The sequence below is a fragment of the Eupeodes corollae genome, chromosome 3 (assembly GCF_945859685.1).
Source record: "Eupeodes corollae chromosome 3, idEupCoro1.1, whole genome shotgun sequence".
Taxonomy (NCBI): domain Eukaryota; kingdom Metazoa; phylum Arthropoda; class Insecta; order Diptera; family Syrphidae; genus Eupeodes; species Eupeodes corollae.
This window is the reverse complement of record NC_079149.1, coordinates 108,851,093-108,866,617: the sequence shown is the minus strand read 5'-3', so window position 1 is coordinate 108,866,617 and position 15,525 is coordinate 108,851,093. Positions and strand designations below refer to the sequence as shown.

General features: G+C 33.5%; 2 protein-coding genes across 2 annotated transcripts in view; both read right to left on the bottom strand.

Moving 5' to 3' along the window:
- The window catches only part of LOC129949159 (plasmanylethanolamine desaturase), a 51,085-nt gene that overhangs the window by 6,704 nt on the left and 28,856 nt on the right, over positions 1-15,525 (bottom strand). Inside the window, exon 2 of the mRNA XM_056060436.1 lies at positions 888-1,047. Coding sequence (XP_055916411.1) covers positions 888-1,047 — 160 coding nt within the window. The remainder of the gene's footprint in view (positions 1-887; positions 1,048-15,525) is intronic.
- Positions 5,704-8,135, bottom strand: LOC129949158 (uncharacterized). The gene is made up of 2 exons (XM_056060435.1): positions 6,408-8,135; positions 5,704-6,304 (listed from the first exon to the last, which is right to left on the bottom strand). Exons 1-2 carry the CDS (start codon positions 7,734-7,736, stop codon positions 5,822-5,824), a joined length of 1,812 nt encoding a protein of 603 aa, XP_055916410.1. The 5' UTR covers positions 7,737-8,135; the 3' UTR covers positions 5,704-5,821.

Sequence of the window (15,525 nt, the reverse complement as noted above, 5' to 3'; positions counted from 1 at the left end):
TTGTGCTAGGATGTTTATATCAATTTTTATGTTTTGGATGAAGAGTATACTATTGAGAGAGCGAGGTGCTGACATTTACTTTTGATAATTTGCGCATTAGCTCCAGAGAGTATTTGCTTTGCATGTGATTTTGAAGGCTTTATTAGCTTCTCGGCACAAGCTTTTTGCAAGGTTAGAGTTTGTTGCACTTAGCAGTTTTAGATATCCAAAAGATTTTTTCCTTGCAGCTTCGCATTCTCTGTCAAACCATCGATCTTTCCATTTCTGATTTTGAGCAAATTGGAATGGCTGAGCTGCCTGGTTTATGCACGAAACCAAGATGTCTGTGTTCCGGATTGGGTTAATCTCGTTCTTAGAGACGGAGGCCACCAAACTGTCTAGCTTATTTTTGTATTGATTTAAATGCGAATTTTTCCACTTAAGTTTTTGCAACAATTTCATGTCTGCGTTATTGCTGGATGATTCGTCTGTACGCCATATACAAGTAACGAGAAGAGGTAAGTGTTCTGAATAGACCAGCTCATCGATTTTCAAATCTTCTACGACCTCCAGCCATTTTCCACGTACGAGACAGTAATTTATTACGTATGTTAAATGTCCATCCGGGTCACTACTTGTTCGTCCATTCAACAATGCGAGATCAATCGTCTGACAAACTGACAAAATTTTAACGATACATTTGATCGTCTAATTATTTTATCTTGCTCCCTCAATTGATGGGAAGAAAGAAACAATTAAGTGAGTAAGCGAGATAAAATGATGAAACGTCAAAAAGCTGTAGCTGAATACTATTTGAATACTGTCAATGTCAAACTCTTGATCGAAATTGATTTATAAATAAAAAATTGTTGATTTATGATTAAATTAAAAAAGAAATAATGTTATACCTGGACTATAAAGATTGGCCAATTCTTGTGCCCCTTTGTGCTGTGGTCCCCATCTTGGTGATTTTTTTTCACTAAATGTTTGTTCGTGTGTTGAATTTCCATTTGGATCATCTTCGAGCATAGAATTTTCCAATATTTCTTGATCCGATTTTATGGGATTCTTAAAATAAAAAAATTATGAGAAATAGTTAAATAACAATCTGTATTATTTTTGTCGATAGTTCGATAATTTCAAAAGGTTTGATAAATCAAGACTCGTTTTGTTCAAAATCTTATGATTTTTAATTTTATTTTGGAATCTTAATACAGTGCAATTTTTAAATTTGCAAGGGTCTTGCACATTAATTTTCTTATGATTACAGTGTAATTAAAAATAAATATAGTTTTTTGCGCACCTGACAAGAAATAACCTGTCAAATTTCATTGCAGCGAGAGAACCTATTATTCTATTACTATTGGATCAAAAAAATTCATCGAGAATGGAAACAAAGCTTAGTTAAGCATTATAATTTTTCTAGCCGATAAATTTATTACACATGGCAAGAAGAAACAGAAATACGATTGTTACATATGTTTAAATCAATAATGGAGTTTTCTATTTGCAAAATAAATCAATTAATTTTTGATCTAGATATGTCAAAACAGATTTTTTAGCAGATTCACTACCAAGCCACACGAAGTTACTCTGATCCAATGACAAACAAAAGCAGTTCCAATAGCTTTTGGTGGGGCAAAAATTCATAATTTCCCGTTTCAAACGTCAGATAAGATACATCGTACAAGTAAAAACAGGCGGTTAGAAATTAAATAATGTTTTTTCTGCTTTTATACTTTTTTCGGAATTGGTCTTTTTAACAGCTGTCACTTGATTTTTGCTCAACTAGGTTTGTTATTGGGCTGGTTCAAAAATTATAAGAGACTTCACTTGCAGTCAACTGCATTCTTTGAACGTGAGATTTGACCAAGACAACCAGTTTGTTTTACTACAAAAAACATTATTCAGCCTTAACACAGGCCCCGTCGTAAAAAACTAGTAGTACGAGCCCCGAAAAAAAAGTATCATTTGCTACGAAATTCGGAGTTCGTGAAAAGTGGTATCACTAGCCCCGAATTAATAGGAAGTTTGACAGTATTTTCTAAAAACAGTTATTTTGATCGGAGTTCAAATGAAAACGAAAAAAAAATATTAAGCGTTCGAAGATAAATTAAATAAAAATAAAATATTGTGTTACTATTGTTTTAATGTGAAAGTGTTTACTTATACTTTTTATTTTATTTTTTGTGTAGGGCAAATAAAGTTATCACAAATAAAATTCAGTTCCCAAGGCTTTATTTTCGAAAATCCCTAAGGAGGAAGTGAATTCTTTTTTGGGAAGCAGTAAAAACAGAGTTAAATAGCCTAGGCCCATCTTCTAAGGACAACTCTAGATGAAGAAAAGTTAACTTTTAAAGTCCAAACTTTTTTATAATTTAATTCCATTCTTAGGTGTGGTTAGATTGGAAAGCATACATCAAGAGAAAAATGGTTAAGAACAAAAAAGAATGCAAAGCTATAGGTGGCGGAGGAAATAGAATACATTCTTTTAGCAGCCCCGAAGAAGGTGCCATAATACTGACTGGCCTTGAAACTTCGACCAGAAGAATAAAAGATACACAATCTTTTGGATTCGAAAATTCTTCCGAGCTTTCAGAATCTAATGAACCTTATGGCTGAATCACAAACACGCTTCAGCTTCGGCTTCGTCTGCGTTACGGTGGCCTTGCTTCGAGGTTGCTTTGAATGACATTTCTATTATTTCATCCCTCCAAAGAGCAAATATTTTGTTTGTTGACATTTTTTTACAGCTGTTGAGCTGTCAGACAAAGCAAATGTTCAGCAAATTTGAACTAGAGCTTCCGTTTGGAGTCACATTACGTGACATTACGTTCTTTTCTTTATGATTGTCAAACGAAACGTGGTCGAAGCTCCATTGTGATAGCATGCATTGAATTCCTATGGCTGAACTTGTAAACGTCATGCGAAGCCGAAGCTGAAGCGCGGTTGTGTTTCAGCCATTAAGGTTGTGAATTGTGAAGAGAATCAACTCTCCGATGTTTCGATGTTATCAGACACTGTGTCATCAAGATCCAATTGGTTAAAAGCATCCCTTAAAGTTTTGCGCTGCATTTTTCGTGTTCAACGTCTTCGTGTATTTCTTCATTTATTGCAAAGATTGCAACGGCAATATTATCCATTTTTAAAGACAAAAACAAATAGAACTAAATCGAAAGATGAAAAACGAGCTTTTATTTATTTTTCTTATTTTGACGCAAATCAACTGATTTTGACACTCCGAAATTAGTATTTCTGTGGCAATGATTTTTTGATTTCGTTCGGGGCTTAATGATGTTAATGTATTAGTATTCGTAGCGTAACAAAATTTTCTTGAACTCGCTACAAGGGACTCTGTGATATAAGCACTCCTTAGTCATGGTACAAGACCATCACGACTTGTATTGTAAATAAATATCACTTCTTTCTTTTTGAATTTAAAAATGAATCTTTGTACGCAAAGCCTTAAATGAAACTGTGCAGAAAATAAATAAATCATAGAGTAATAAAGTTTGGCTTTCAGTTGAATGAAAAAATCATGATAAACTGCCATTGTGACATAAGTAGGCTTGACTTAAAGGAGATTTTTCCTGTCCAATTTTCCTGTCAACTTTCGAATAAAGTTGCCATATTTGGAAGGCAATTTTTTGCAGATATTTTAGGCATGCCTTACTTTCAAGTCCCTTACATACAGTGGTGGACAAGAATTTAGCACACTTGTTAAAGAAAATAAAAACCATTTAATTTTTTATTTGTTTTCTTGTTATGAAATTAGTTATATTTTATTTACATTACATACACATAGAACCATGTTTTCAAAGTACTTAATCAAATAAGTTTAACATCTGTAAGAAGAAAAATGTATAGAATGTAGAAACATCAATTTTTCACCTGTACACGAATTTAGCACATTCAACAGTTTCTTGACAAAATTGTACTTACCGTTATCAATTCTAACTTTATCTTAGTATTTGGTAGGGAAACCTTTATTTTGGAGTACAGAAGCAATTCTTCTTGGCAAACTTTCAACCCAAGCCTCACATCGTGACTTTGAAATTGCATACCAAGCATTTTGAATCTCTTGTCACAATTGTGTTAAATTGTTTGATTTTTTTACTCAATGTGATGTTCAACATCAATCCACAAATTCATGATGGGGTAAAGATCGGGTGATTGTGCTGGCCATTTCAAAACGTCGATTTTAGTCATCTCTAAGGCACACTTTACTAACTTTGAAGTGCGTTAAGGGTCGTTGTTGTGCATGAAGCGCCATAATAACGGCATATTGTCTTCTGCGTAGGGTATCATATGATCCAACAGGATATCTCTGTACACGTTCTGGTCCATTTTGGCGTCAATTTTTACGATGGCGCCAACGTTGCCTCCACCGTGTTTTACCGTCTTAATGATGAACCTTGGATCATATTCCCTGTTTTTGAACGCCATACATATTTTTTCCCATCCGATCCGAACTGGCAGAATTTGGATTCATCGCTCCAGAAGACGTTTTTCCAAAAACTAATTGGTTTGCCTAGGTGAGCTTTGGTAAACTGTATCCTAGATTTTAGATTTTTTTTTATACAAGCGGTTTTCTCCGAGCAAAGCACCCATGTAGATTGTTTTCATTTAATCAGCGTTTTATGGTCCTTGTTTAAATATTAACTCCATAGTTCGTTCGAATGGCACTGGAGGTCTTAAACGGGTCTTTGGTCGATAACCTATAAATAATTCTATATTTATTTGTAGTTGTCTTTCTGGGCCGGGGTTTTGTTTAACGTTTTTAATCACTTTTTGAAATGAAGAAGGGTATTATAAACCAGCTTCCTGGAGCATTCTAACAACTTAAGAAATTTCTGTTACCGTCCGCCCTTTTGACTTCTTTTTCAAGATCAGACTTCTTTTTTCCCTTGAGCATCATTTTCCTTTTGCCATGAATAATTCATTTTTCTTAATTTTTTTTAATAAAGATTATTACAGGAATATTTAATTACCTCAAAAATTATTATTTTCTTTAAAAAAACACAAACATTAAAAATACACTCTTTGATTGAAAAACGGGCTAAATTTATATCCAGCTAAAAACAACGCAATACACAAACAATCTTCATTTTTTCCAAAACGGTATTTTACTTTTCAATTATTTACACATTTTTATTACCAATAGTAACAACATAAAAATGAGCCGTTACTTGCAAGTAATAAGGAATTGAAAGTAGAAAAACACTTGTACTCTTTTCAATGTGCTAAATTCGTGTCCACCACTGTATGTTGTCTAAACAACGTTTGAAAATCGTGCAAATTTACTACTAAATACACACCTCAAAGATGGTGTGATCTAGCATTGCTTTACTATTTTTTCTAGGGTGATGTTAAGTCGTTTGTCTACGCAGATAATCCCGAATTTATTCGATTCAGTCGTGGAAGCCACTTGCCTGAAATCATTTTTAAATAAAGCTGTATTCCTGACTATAACAATAAATAATATGAGTGTGATTTCTTCTTGCAACCCCCACGTTTAAAATCCCTCAAAAACTTATAACATAATATTTTCAATTCTCAAAAAACATTGTTTGCTTTTGTTTTTAATTATCAAAACTGTATTTTAAAGGACACAAAATACTATAGCGTACTTATACCACTGTTGCATTTTTTTCATGGCGAACTACAGGTTTACTTCAGGTAGTAAAAAGCTCTTAAAGACTGAAAGTAACGAATAAAAAGACCCAAATTTTACAAAATGTTGTTTTATTTTGTTTGATAATAATACCAAATAAATTGTATGATATTTTAATACACACAATAAAATACATTTAATCAATACATGTCATCCCTTTTTCCCCCCTTACCCACTAATATCATCATTTTTTGTATCCAAATTGATAAAATTCAAAATATTTGCATTAAGTCTTGACATTAAAATATTTGTTAATGATTTATTCGATAAAACATTTGCATCTGCATTTAGTAAAACATTTGAAAATTCTTTCATTGTCATTTCCATGGATGATTGTGTACAAGGACACGCCAATACAACTTCTATCAATTGTTTCATTTCAAAATCTTCATAAGTCAAACATTTCCAATGATTTAAAATATCAACATGGAACGAAAGTCTTTCCCCAAATCGCAAACAATCTAATTTCTCTTTGATAGTTTTGCCTTTTGATGGTGTTAAGGAGCCAATCATTGATTTTGTTCGCTCTTCGAGTTTGACGAATGGATCATTGTCAATTGTGACATCCATTGAACGTTCACCTTCATCGCTGGAATATTCATCTTTGACCGTGGGTCGTTTGAGATTCAAAACTGTTGTCATAAGGTGTTCCTGAAATAAAGATTTTCTTCATTAAAGATATCGCTCTTAAAAGTTCCACTCGCAAAAGAATTCATTCGAATGAATAAAATTCCTTTGAACAATTGTAACTCACCAAAGCAAAATGTTGCTGTTCCTCGGTCAAAAAAGGTGTCTTTATGAAATTGAACCTTTGGTCAAGGTATAAGGCCGCAAGAAAAGCTCCATTCTCCAAAAGTTTTGCCTTTCCAGCCTTCAATTCTTTGAGTAATAGATTGGCGTACATATTGGTTCCACCCAGTTCTTCCAACTCTATTTCACAGCAAAGACAATCACGATAGAAGTCACCCACAATATAGTTCACCTCATGGAGCTTCTCCAAACATTCCACTAAAGGCTTAAATGCTGCCGCAAACTTCCCTACAAACGTCCAATCAATTTCGAACGATTGTTCCAGACCATCAATGAATTTCTTCATTTTAGACAACGATTCAATCATATTGAATGTTGACAACCATCGTGTGGATATATCAAGAACTGGCATTTGAAGATCTTCGACGTTTGGAGAAGAAATCGACTGCAAGCTTAGCACACTTCTTCGACATTTATCTATTTTATCTCCCAGATCTGCGATCACAGTTCTTGCTGCCACATGAAGAGTCTGCGAAGGACACTTCACAATATCCGTTATATTCGAATGCATCTTCTCATATTCCACGTTCCACTCTCTGTCGTTCTTGGCACTGTCATCGCCCTTCAACTCGGGGATATAGAGGTTAGTGCATGTATCCGAACAGCTTGAATAAATAAACGAATCATCCAAACCACATTCGTTCATATTCCTCAAGATATGTTGCATATCTGTCTCCTGATTCTTAACCATTTCCACCACACCAATTGTCTGAACAACTATTTTGAAATCCTCAATGTATTGAATGTTCATAACCAGAAAACCCCTCTCCCCACGAGTGACAACTTCAAATTTTAAACAAACCAACTTCGCTCGTATCTCATCCGATATAATGCTCCTCAACTCACTCACAGCCCCATTCAAATAGCCCCTGATATTCTTCGAACTCAACGTCATCTTGAATTCCTCCTCGAATGGCGCAAACAATTTCTTAAAATAATCCTCATCGTCGAACAATGAAATGGGAATATTTCTCACAGCAACCAACCCAACACAGCACGTTAAGAATTCACTCTTATTCATGCCCATGCTCGGTTTGAATTTGCAAAATTTTCGAAGGGGAAACGACCGGATTCTGCTGTCGGCATCTGTATCGAGATTTCTGTCGTGCAGCTTCAGGTAGTGACGCTTTATGTTGCCCGTGGACAGAGATTTCAATTGTTTGCGGCACACCAAGCATTCCGATATGTTTCGCTCTTTATCGTAATTAACGTATTTTGCGTAATGGAAGCGTTTTCGTTTAGTGGCTTTTGATAAATAATCGGGATCCGCCATTGATTTGTTATTAATTAAATCTTAAAATGGTTGGATGTATATTGTATTCGCAATCAGACGCGTCGCGTCGTCGTCTACGTCGACGTCAGTCAAAGTCGACAACTGAACTTACACTAAAATAACGAACAAGAATGGAAAAATTATTGCTCGCTCATTTCAATGCAGACGAGAATTTATGCAGAGTGAATGAAATGGTTGATTTGAGGAATTTTTTTAAACACATTCAAATGCAAGTTGAGAGAACGAGACCATTGAGTCAACAATGCATGTCTACTTTATCGCGTATCGATTGAATGTTCGCTCACATTCACAATTCTGTTTCTGTGGGAGCGAATGCTAATGCGAACGAATAAGAATACACTGTGCACGACTTGACGTTACGAATAGAATCTATGAATAAGTAGAAAGAAAACATTGATAAAAGGAAATTTGGTGGTTACTTGAAAATTGATTTCTTTTGGTTTTATTCGTTTGACGTTTTGTAGTGACAGAGTTCAGGTACCTCACCTAACCTACTCGTTCATTTTCATTGGAATCTTTTGTGTTGTTGTTTTATTTGATCTCTGATGTAGCCAGCCATCAGAGACGTTATTTCGCCTTGGGATTGTGACTGACTTTTTTTTGTAAAGCATTATTTATTCTTTTAAATGAAATCTTTTTATATACATTTCTTTTTTTACTCATTCTTGTTCATATTTACGACGAAACAATTAATGAAGTTTTTTTTTAGTTTTCTATGTTTTGTATTTATTTTATTAACTTCCCATAGGAAGTTATTGTAATGGGTCCGATTTGTCGAATTGAAACTTTTGACATTTTTCGACGGTTCATGGCTGAATCACAAATACGCTTCAGCTTCGGCTTCATCTGCGTTACGGTGGGCCTGCTTTGAATATTTCTATTATTTCATCCTTCCAGAGAGCAAATATTTTGTTTGTTGACATTTTTTTGCAACTGTTGAGTTGTCAGACAGCGCAATTTTTTAGATAATTGGAGTAGAGCTTCCTTTTGGAGTCACATTACGTTGTATTACGTTCTTTTCCATACGATTGTCAAACGAAACGTGAGGTCAAAGCTCCATTATGGCTGAAACACATACACGCTTCAGCTTCGGCTTCGTCTGCGTTAGGTTAGGCCTGCTTCGAGGTTTCTTTGAATGACATTTCTATTATTTAATCCCTCCAAAGAGCAAATATTTTGTTTGTTGACATTTTTTTATAGCTGATGAACTGTCAGACCAAGCAAATGTTCAAATAATTGAACTAGAGCTTCCGTTTGGAGTCACATTACGTAACATTACGTTCTTTTCCTTACGATTGTCAAACGAAACGTGATAGCATGCATTGAATTCCTATGGCTGAACTCGTAAACGTCAGGTGAAGCCGAACCTAAAGCGTGTTTGTGATTCAGCCATCAAGGTCCCTAGAGTCGAAATAAAAGATTTTTAGAAGGATGTCTGTGTGTACGTATGTTCGTACATCCGTACCTTCGCGACATTTTTTTCACCGTCACCTCGAAAATTGTTCGAATTGTTTACAAAAATTGGTAAAAATTTGCTTTTGACTCAAATAGCTTTTCAAAAATTTGAAATAAATGCTCCAAACTTATTTTATTTTACAGAAAATATTGTTTTCGATATTCAGTAATTTTTATATAAAAATCCAACAGTCCCTTTTTTCATAAAATATAAAATCTACAAAAAATAGCACTCAAATAGTAAAAATTGATACGAGTACATACAGAGAAACTTTTAAGCAAGACAAATCGACAGACGGGATGGGAAGTTATCAGTGTGGGTCGCATCCCAGACTCCTTTTTTGTATTAAATTGGTATACGAAATGTTCAAATTTTAGTTTAAAAATATTTTAAGCATGCAGTTTTTATAGAAAAAATATTTATGATCATCAAATATCTCTAAAACAGTTTATGAGCTTATGCAGGGAAATTATTGAAATTATTTGATTAGTTCTTAACAAACAAAATAAGGTATAATTGGAGGGTAACCCCTTAAGAAGCAATACAAACAAATTTTTTCATTGAAAGAAGCCAAGCTAAGTAAAAATTTTAATAGAAAGTTTATCAATAATCTATTGGTTCGTTTTTGAAAAAAATCGAATTTTTGCCAAAACATTAAGTACCAGTCACATAAAATTAGTCTAGTAAAAATCATTTGGGCTGGTTGCAAGAAAGTAATTGGCAGTTACTGCAAACTATAACTAATTAGCTTTGGACTACAGCTACAAAAGTTAATGACTTACAACTCCACAGACAACTTAAGAAAAGTTAAGATAATAAAACACCTATACGTCCAGTATGCCATGTGTTTTTACTCTTTAAAATGAAGCGAAAAATTCTCAACAGGGACCGTCAAAACACTCAGAAGTAGCACATTTGAAATGTTCAATATATGTAGGGACTAGGGATGTTGCGAATATTCGCATCCGCATCCGCAAATGCGGATTATCCGCAATGTTTCCAACATCCGTATCCGCATCCGTATCCGCATAATCTGATGCGGAGTTTGTTGCGGATGCAGATGTTTTTAACGCTTTTTTTCAAGATAAAAGATGCATTAAGTCTTTATGCCAATGACAACAATATTGAATCAATTTTGCCAGAAGAGTGGAAAATAATTGAAAGCTGCCTTGAACTACTCAAACCTTTTGAAGAAGCTACTCGCAAAATGAGCAGCAATGTAATTCTAAAGATGATAAATGATCCATTAAGCACCAGTTCTCCAACGTAGGAAACAAATGGAAACAACACAAAAAAGAAGAAAATGGATGAGACTTTACATTCGGAACCAGGAACGTCCGGTTTAAGTTACAAGGCTTGCTTCAGAAGCGATATGGCAATGATGCTACATTCATCAACTGAAGACGAAGGGAAGGAGAATCTGATAACCCTAACGGAGTTAGCATGTTACCGAAATAAAAAAAGACTAGAATTGGATAATAATCCACTTGATTGGTGGAAAGTCCATCAAACAGACTTTAAAAGGCTCTCCAAAGTTGCACTAAGGTATTTATCACCTCCAACAGCCAGTGTTCCCAGCGAACAACTATTTAGTGGAGCTGGATTAATATACGATCCACTAAGAAACAGATTGCAGTCTGAGAAGGCTTAATAAATTTAATTTAATTATTAAACGCAAAGATAATCAATAAAATGTTCCCTTATTTACGGACTTAAAATTGTTTCTATTTAACAAATTCTAAAATCCGCATCCTCATCCGCGGATATGATTCTCAAAAAATCCGCATCCGCTTCCACGGATGTCAGAATTTGTACATCCGCAACAACCCTGGTAGGGACTATGGCGCCAGTTATAGATATCATTGAAATAGACCCAGACGGTGTTTCCCTTTGATTGGAAATAAAAATTGTATACCGATCGATCGGAAATCACGCAAAGAATGTTTTTGAGAAAAAAAGTGTAATAGCAAATTTATTTTTCTCTAACACTGTATTTTTTAATTTTCCGGTCGGAAATTCATTTTCCTGAACAGCTGATACTTTTTTGTTTAAAAGTGAAAAGATTCGTTCCACTGATTTGTGTTCCAATTTCACGCAATTCCAATGACAGATTTCTGTCACTAAAAATTTGTCAGTGGATTTCAATCAGGAAATTTTTTTCAATGACAGACATTTTTAAGGAAAGCTATAAACGACCTGTCAAAAAAATTAAAATGTTTGTTTTCAATGATGAAAACCAATGATAGCTATAACTGGCTCCTATGTGAAAGATTTTAAAACTACTTTTCCCAATATAAGATTAAACATGAAGATTTTTGAAAGCGAATAAAATTGTTATCCCATAGTAGTTAAGTTTGTAAATATTCGTAGCCAAAATGTAGTTCTGAATTATCAACTTTCAGCCAGGAATGGAATTTAAAAAAATCAAATTTCATATTTCACCATCACTTGAAGTTACGGCAATGAGAGATTATCATGTATATGAAAGTATTTCCTAGGTATTGAGTGTGAAAATCAATAGTTTTTAATACCTTCTCAATCAATATTTAATGAGCGTACATATGTATTATTTTGTATTAAAAAAGTTCAAAGTTATAATTTTTGTAATTACTTATTACATGTATTTAAAATGTCTACTTATCTCAAAAATAAAACAATTTTTTACGATCTAACTTCAATATTGAATGATTGCTATGAGAAAATATACGTATGTTACTCAAATGTACGTTTTTTAATTATTATCTATATTATTGATTAAATTGATTCCACGACATTTGTATTTATTCACACAAATTATATACGAAATGCCCCCTTTTCGAATACATTATAACATGTAATAAAGTCTTATCATTTATTTAAATTGGCTTATCTTCTATATAGAACTTATACAAGTCAGAAAACTTATGTTTTTCAATCACTTTAATTACAAAAAAGGGTTGCTAAGTAAAATAAAATTCTACTGGTCTCGATTTTCTAAAATGTAGAAACAAACTGCACATATTTCAAGAAAGAAACATTTTTAATGCTTATCCACTTAAGAACCTTTAAGCAACGGGCGTTGAGAAGAAAGTTTACTTACATTTTTGTTGATTTATTTATTTTTTATATATAAATATAACAACAGAAGAGACGACACTGCTGCTTCACACAGATTCTAAAATAAAACAAACAAAATTGCAATGATAACACAGTTGACAGCTGTCAAAGCGCCAACTAAATAGAAAACAGATCCATTCGAGCGTTACGGTAGGGCTTCTCTTACGATATTTACGATTTGAAGCGGAGTCAAAGCCTGAGGTAACATTTTAGATTGCCTCATACTTTTGTCTATTCGAAGGTCACCTTACTTTATTCATATCAAAACTCGACCCTTCAACTAATGCTCTTGACATTAAGAATTATATTCAAAAAAAGTTTGGTTTCTCGACCACCATGAAAGTAGAGAAATTGATCCACCGCAACTATTCGAAATATGCATCTTTCAAACTAAGAATGCCCGACTCTATCTTTGGACTTCTCAACTCCCTTTCTATGTGGCCTAGTGGTAAAATAGCCCACGAATTTGAAAATAAGGAAATCAGCACAAGAATATCCAGACAATGCCACATTATCAAAGAAGCAGCTTCAAAAAATTCTAATCTATTATCAAAATGTCAACGGACTACGGACAAAGATCAATAAGGTCTACAAAAATATAACCATTCTACCACACGATATAATCATTTTGACTGAAACTTGGCTAAATAAAAACATTTTTGGATACGGAACTCTTCGTTTCGAATAATCAAGTGTACAGACGTTATAGACACTGCTTAAATAACATCAGCACTGTAGGAGGTGGAATTTGGCTTGCCGTAAGAAATTCCTTGATAGGCACTTTGGTTGACGGCTTTCATCAATCTGATGTAGAAATGATTTGCATAAAAGTTAAAACTGTGACAGGACTGCTATACATTATCGCCACTCACATATATACCTCCAAACTCTCCTAACAACGTTTATGAAAACTTTATTAATTGCATACACAAAATAAACGATCAAATTGAGCCACAAGATGAGCTACTAGTCTTAGGAGACTTCAATCTTCCAAACTTGATTCGGACTAAACAGACATGAGAACTATCTATCTCCTATTAATTTGTCCTCTACCAATGAGTTCTTGACAATTGACAGTCTTTCCTCATGTGGACTAAGCCAATTTAATGGGAGTGCCAAAAACTTCAACAAAATATTGGACCTTATATTCTTCTCGAACAAACTCAATGCAGATATTTCTGTAAATTCAGCCAATACCCTACTTGTCGAAGAAGACCGACATCACCCAGCATTAGACCTATCTTTTAATTTAAATGTATGTAATGTTAATCATTGCTCCAAAGAAAATCTTAAATTTAACTTTAAAAAATGCAGACTTAATGAACTTTCCAACCTGTTATGTAATGTTAACTGGAATCATTTGTTTGAGAATTGTGACATTAATGCCATGTGCTATAAATTCTACTGTGTTCTCTTTAACTTTTTTTATGAGACAACACCATTGCGAAAACCACGCAATATTTCTAAATCTCCTCCATTTTTTGACTCTTGCTTAAAAACTTAAAAAGTAAAAAAAACAAGGCCTGGATTAAATATAATAAAACAAAAGCTGATAATGACTTGGTAATATACAATGAGCTAAAAAATATGTTTATTGACTATTCAGATATTCTTTATAATGACTTTATCTTAAGTACTGAAACCGACTCAAAAAACTTTTGGAGATATGTTAATAGTAAGAGAAATACTGACGGATATCCAAACTGCATGTTTTTCAACAACGAACTTAGACATGACTCTGAAAAAATTTCAAATATGTTTCCAAATTTTTTCAAAGATGCTCCTGTCAAACGCGTCATTGGCCCTCACACAAAATTTCCCTCATTTGATTTCAATTATTCTTTGGATCGCTGAAGATGAAATCGTTCGTAAAAATGCGCATCCTATTTATTCTATCCTCTTCATATTCTTTTTTGATGAATCGCTTAGATCTTTAATTTTTCCTGAAAGTTGTGTCTTCACAGACTTCAGTAAGGCCTTTGATAAATTTTGCCATAAAACATTAACTTCCAAACTTAAATCCCAAGGCTTTAACGATAAATTTGTTAGTTGGGTTTCGTCGTACTTATATAATAGATCATACAGTGTAGTTTTTAGGAATGAGCTGTCATCATATTTTTATACCAACTCTGGCGTACCACAAGGTGGCCACTTAGGACCTTTACTGTTTATTTTGTACGTTAGCGATATACCTTCTATAATAAAACACTCATCTGTTTTAATTTACGCTGATGACATTAAAATTTTCAAACGTATCGACTCACTTGACGACTGTTTACTCCTACAAGATGATCTAAATAGTTTTCGCGAATGGTGTTTCATAAATAAGCTTTTACTAAATGTAGACAAATGTAAATCAATGTGTTTTACACGCAAACAAAATGTTTTGACTTTAAAAAAGCAATTCTCTTCTTATTTGACTAAACTCTCTTAGTTCTCTGACCTAGGTATTGTTCTTAAATTAAAATTAACTTTTAAAAATAACTATGACTATATTATTAAAAAAACAAATAAAACACTCGGATTAATCAAACGGTTTTCACATGATTTTTGCGACCCTTATACTCGTATTCTTAAACTTGGAATATGGCTGCATAATATTGGCTCCCTTTTCTTCAGTCCATATAAACAGAATAGAAGGAGTACAAAGAAGATTCATGCGCTTCTGCCTCCGTTTCTTTCAATGGTCCAATAGGCTCGAACTTCCACCCTACAATCATAGGCTCACGCTCATAAATCTTCCATTGCTTTCTAAACACAGAGAGTGCATTCAGCTATGCTTTATTATAATTGATCAATGGGTTAGTCATATCACCATCAATTTTGGAACAATTAAACTTTATTTATAACCATTCAAGTATTAGAAGACAAGTTCCTTTACGTTCTATATCAAGCACATCGAACTATGGTAAAAATAGTCCCCTCAACCAATTGATTTCAGTTTACAACAAGTATTACTTTTTGGTATATTCTGTAAGCGATGATTTTAAAAGTAAAAATTTCAATACTTCAGTTCAGCTTAAGGCATTGTAAATCTATTAATCTCAGAATAAATGTAATATAAGTCTTAAGTTCTAACGTTAGTTTGTTTAACGAATTCAATAAATAATAAATTTGAGACTTAAGAACCTTTAAGCAACGGACGTTTAGAAGAAAGTTAACTTACATTTTTGTTGATTTTTTTTTTATAATATAACAACAGAAGAGACAACACTG

Bases quoted from the DNA above. Each gene is read 5' to 3' on its own strand.
- LOC129949158 (XM_056060435.1), bottom strand. From the start codon at position 7,736: ATGGCGGATCCCGATTATTTATCAAAAGCCACTAAACGAAAACGCTTC. The intron at 6,305-6,407 runs GTGAGTTACAAT...TCTTTATTTCAG, and splicing joins AACAGCAACATTTTGCTTTG to GAACACCTTATGACAACAGT.